The 4,936-nt window shown below is 45.1% G+C and overlaps 2 protein-coding genes across 2 annotated transcripts in view; both read left to right on the top strand.

The window, feature by feature from the left end:
• LOC109524534 (zinc finger protein 569-like) overlaps window positions 1–3,306 on the top strand; it is a 26,466-nt gene extending 23,160 nt beyond the window's left edge. The window contains exon 5 of the mRNA XM_019884483.1: window positions 706–3,306. Within this exon, the coding sequence (XP_019740042.1) occupies window positions 706–2,573 (1,868 nt within the window). The 3' untranslated portion in view covers window positions 2,574–3,306. The remainder of the gene's footprint in view (window positions 1–705) is intronic.
• Window positions 3,307–4,053: 747 nt separating this feature from the next.
• Window positions 4,054–4,936, top strand: part of LOC109524566 (gastrula zinc finger protein XlCGF57.1-like) — a 13,396-nt gene continuing 12,513 nt past the window's right edge. The window contains exon 1 of the mRNA XM_019884535.1: window positions 4,054–4,493. Within this exon, the coding sequence (XP_019740094.1) occupies window positions 4,379–4,493 (115 nt within the window). The 5' untranslated portion in view covers window positions 4,054–4,378. The remainder of the gene's footprint in view (window positions 4,494–4,936) is intronic.

Here is a 4,936-nt window from a genome sequence, read left to right as displayed (position 1 = left end):
ACCTGCTGCGCATGCGCTTTGCTGATTGTGCGCGAGTAACGCAGATCGTGCCTCGGACTCGCGTTTCACGAAATCCTTATTCTGGAATGACTCCTGACCGGGCTAAATCTTTGACAAAGTACGCCTAAAACGACCGAATGCGACCTTCGTGTCCCTATAAAGTCGCCTGGCTGCACGTTGAAGCTACACTGGCAAACTTAGCTTTGCTTCGCTAACAGGCAGAAGCGTCTGTTAGCAACACGTCGCTCAGAAGAGATCAAGTGAATGTCAAGTCTTGTGATTGTCGCGGGAAATGTGTGCAAGAAAGACGACAGAGTACAAGGAGGAACTTTGTCAGTTGGAACCTCGAGTTGCCTTAAACGGAGCAGGTTTGTTTACTTCTCGTTCTCACTTGTTTCATGACTACCTTCCGGCCTTCTTACCGTTTTACGTCACATGTACACAAACATTATTAACATCCAATGTCGGGTAAGAGGCGGATCTTCTTGGTTTCCCCTCATGATTATGTTTGAGACCTCGGACTCTGATGTTTCCCCCCTCTACACTGTTTGACTTTTTTCTTCTTTTGAGGATCCAACAGCTTGTCATTCTTCTGTTATCTTCAACGTTGCCAAAATATTCAGAAACAATAATAGACAATGTCAAAGCCACAACGTGAGACTTGACTGAACAAAGGTTGACTCAAGCAATCTCTGTCTTCTGCAGACCTCAATGAAGAAGAGCACTCAAGGGGAACATTTAAATGCACACGCAAGCAGCAGGAGCCAGCGTATGGCCAAATTAAAGAGGAGGAGCAGGAGGAGGAGCGTGAGTGCCCTTACGTTAAAGAAGAAGAGCAGGAAGATGAAATCAGCAAGATTCCATTGACTGGAGTCATTGTGAAGAGTGACGAAGCTGATGGGGACCAGGATGGGCCATCCCAATCGGACAGCCTCTTAGCTCCACTTTCAGATGGTGATGACGTGACGTCACGCTCTTCTGACACTGGCGGTGACGACGACGATGATGATGAACACGTTACAGGTGATATGACACGTCATGCTGACAACAAACGAGTGAAATGTTCTCAGTGTGAAAAAACGTTTGTCAGCAAGTCATCCTTAACAATACACACAAGAACACACTCTGGAGAAAAACCTTTTGCCTGCTCCGCTTGTGGTAAAAGGTTCACTCATAAGGGACATTTAAAAATTCACACAAGAACTCACACTGGGGAAAAACCTTTTGTGTGCTCAGATTGCGGTAAAGCATTTTCTGTAAAGACCAGCTTAACACTGCACATTAGGACGCATACTGGCGAGAAACCTTTTGTCTGCTTGGCTTGTGGGAAAAGATTCATTGACAAAGGACATTTGACAGCGCACACAATAACGCACACCGGAGAAAAACCCTTTGCCTGCTCAGTATGTGGCAAAGGCTTTTCTGTCAAAGGAGAATTGAAAATCCACGCGAGAACGCACACTGGGGAAAAACCCTTTGCCTGCTCAGTTTGCGGGACAAGATTCAGGCAGAAGGGCCATTTGAAAGCGCACCGAAGAACACACACTGGAGAAAAACCTTTTCCCTGCTCCGTTTGTGAAAAAAGATTCACTCAAAAGAGACTTTTAATAGTACACACAAGAACGCACACTGGGGAAAATCCTTTTACCTGCTCGGGCTGTGAAAAAAGCTTCTCTCAAAAGAGGCTCTTAATAGCCCACAGAACAATTCACACTGGAGAAAATCCTTTTGGTTGCTCAGTTTGTGGTAAAACATTTTCTCGGCGGGAAGATTTAACCAGGCACACGAGAACGCACTCTGGAGAAAAACCGTTTGCCTGCTCGGTTTGTGGTCAAAGATTTTCTCGAAAGGATCGGTTAACAAGGCACGCAAGAACACACTCGGGCGAAAAAGCTTTCGCCTGCTCGGTTTGTGGCAAAACCTTTTCCACCAAGGAAGATTTAACGAGGCACACAAGAACACATTCTGGAGAAAAACCTTTTGCTTGTTCGCTTTGTGCTAAAACCTTCTCTGCAAAGGGCAACTTGAGAAAGCACGCCAGAACACACTCTGGAGAAAAACCTTTTGCCTGCTTAGTTTGTGGGAAGAGATTCTCTGTCAAGAAAAGCCTAGCAATGCACACAAGGACACACACAGGAGAGTATCCTTTTGCCTGCTTAGTGTGTGATAAAAGATTCGTTCAAGAGGAACATTTAATCCAACACACAAGAAAACACACCGGAGAAAAATCTTTTGCCTGCTCCGTGTGTGGCAAAAGATTCAACGATAAGGGGCATTTAGCCGCACACAGCCGAACACACACCGGAGAGAAACCCTTTGCCTGCTCTGTTTGTGAGGTACAGTTCAGACAGAAGGGCCATTTAAAAGCACACAGAAAGACACACACTGGGGAGAAACCTTTTCCCTGCTCGGTTTGCGGGAAAAGATTCACTCGGAACTCGGATTTGACGAGGCACACCAAAACACACAGCGGCGAGAAAGCCTTTAGTTGCAGTCTGTGTGACAAAAGATTCTCTCGCAAGGATCAGGTCAAGTTGCACAAGTGCACTCGTGAGAAGAGCACTCGTGACTAACGTGTATTCGGGACAGATTTTTGGGGGTCTCTTTTTCAGGCCACAAACATAAACGAGTAGTTAACGTGTATCTTTTTGCCCACGTTTGGTCTGAGTCTGCTTAGCTTTCATTGCACTGTCGAGCCTTCCTCCAGCGATGTCTGCAACTTCAATACACGATAGGCACAACGGTTACATGATCTCTCAATGCTCTGAGCTCAACTCCGCCAGTATTGCATGACTGTGTGTGTGGGTGTGGGTTTTCTGGGGGGTCGGGGGGGATCTTCTGAAGGTTAACAATATGTACTGACTCAAAGTATAATCTGAGAGAATTCTGCATTGTCCGCCACTGCTCAGTTGTTAATCAGGATTAAAAAAAAATCCCAAGGCTCGGTATCGGGACCATTGAGATGCTCATTTTCGATGAACAGTCGCTGGAATAAGTGCAGATGACGCCATGATTTATTGCTCTTCATCTTCAATCACGAAGGCAGGCATTTTGACTTTTGACAAACTACTTTTAATGTAATCCAGTCCCGCTTGTATGTTACATTGCTTTAGAACACAGACAACACCAAGATGGTGGTTTCCTCTCATACCAAGGTGCCACCACAGGAAAACCTGTAGAGCAGGTTTTGAAAGTACAAATACCGCACTTGGGTTTTGTCCCATGAGGAGCTTTGATTGAAAGCTCAAAAAATGTGGTGACAGAACTGAAGGTGGAGCTTGGGCTCCTTTTCCCGAAATTGATCTGCTTCACCCCCCCCCCACCCCGCATGCGCCCCACAATTTGTTTAAGCTGGCACCACAGACCTACTTTGTCCAAGGGCTTCTTCGACTTGTCTTTGCTGATGAAATATCCTCTCCTGTCCGAGCCGAATGAGATGACCCGGGGGTTCTCGGAGGAGAGGACCGTTTGACTTCTCTAAATGTTTTGGAAAGGTGCCTGGATGCAACCTTTCAGACCCTTCCTCTTGGCCAACCTTATTACCCCGAATTCTTTACGTCCGCAACATTTAAAGCAACAGGACACCGACTGAGTTGTCAGACTGCGCGAAGACTCTCTCGTCTAACGCTGAAGAATTTAAATGATAACGTTTCAAAAAAGCAAATCCTTAAAAATTAGTCATAAAAAAGCTTTTCCTCTTTATCCCGACCACAAACCTCCGAAATGAATTCGTGAATGGGCACCTACAAAATCACTGAAAAACATCATCAGTGATCCCCGCCGCAAATAAATTGTATATGTATATTTCTCATCTTGTTGTTCATCGAAGATTTTGCAGGTAAAGTCCGCCGTCGCGGTATGACGTCAAAATAGTGGCGGTTTATTCGAAGCGGTGTTGTCCTTTCCTTATTTTGGAAAAGGATGCATCCTTTCATCGGCCTAATGACGTCATGCAACGCAGGTCAAAGCAAGGCGAGGGAAATATTCGACAGTTGATTCGAAGAGGCCAATGAGCGGCCAGGTGTTTGTCCGAGTGTAGTTGCCGTAGCTTGCGATCAACATGGCCGACCTGTTACGCATGCGCACTGTAGATGACGTCAGATTCGCAGATCGCGGTCCGGACGTGGCGTTTGACCAAATTAAATTGTTCCCTGAATGAGGAATGCACAATCTAATGCCTCGACGCTATGCGTCCTATTTCTACGAACCGGTTTTGAAATTAAGCCTTCGCGTCCGGATAAACTTGTCTGTCTGCACATCGAAGCTTGCCCATCTAACTTAGCTTAGCTTGCTGGCCGCTAACAAAGAGACGCGTTTGGAAGCACGGCATTGTTCAAACGACTAAGTGAGTGCAAAGTGTTCTGACTTTGGCTTGAAAATGTGCGCAAGAAAGACAACGGAGTACGAGCGGGAACTTTGTGGCGCAAAAGAGGACATCAAGCCACAACCTGACCGTTGCAAGTTGGAACCTGGAGTTTTCTTACACAGAACGGGTTGGTTGAGTTCGCATTACCACTTGTTCAGTGGCGACGTGCTTTTTGTCAAGTCAGCGGTGTTGCTCTGCATTGCGGAAGTTTTGGGACGAAAAGGTTGATTTTTGTCATGCCTTAGTCTTCGATGTTTGCCTGACTCAAAAAGGTCCAAAACTTTTACTTGTAATCGTCAGAGCAGGGAAGCTCGTATTGCCAGGTATTGCCTCAGTCATATCTATCTATCTATCTATCTATCTATCTATCTATCTATCTATCTATCTATCTATCTATCTATCTATCCTTCTATCTTCCATTCTTTAGTTCTATCTATCTATCTATCTATCTATCTATCTATCTATCTATCTATCTATCTATCTATCTATCTATCTATCTATCTATCTATCTATCTATCTATCTATCTATCTATCTATCTATCTATCTATCTATCTATCTATCTATCTATC

This window comes from Hippocampus comes, unplaced genomic scaffold (assembly GCF_001891065.2).
Source record: "Hippocampus comes isolate QL1 unplaced genomic scaffold, H_comes_QL1_v1.1 scaffold21, whole genome shotgun sequence".
Taxonomy (NCBI): Eukaryota; Metazoa; Chordata; class Actinopteri; order Syngnathiformes; family Syngnathidae; genus Hippocampus; species Hippocampus comes.
This window is presented reverse-complemented; position numbering and strand designations above follow the sequence as displayed.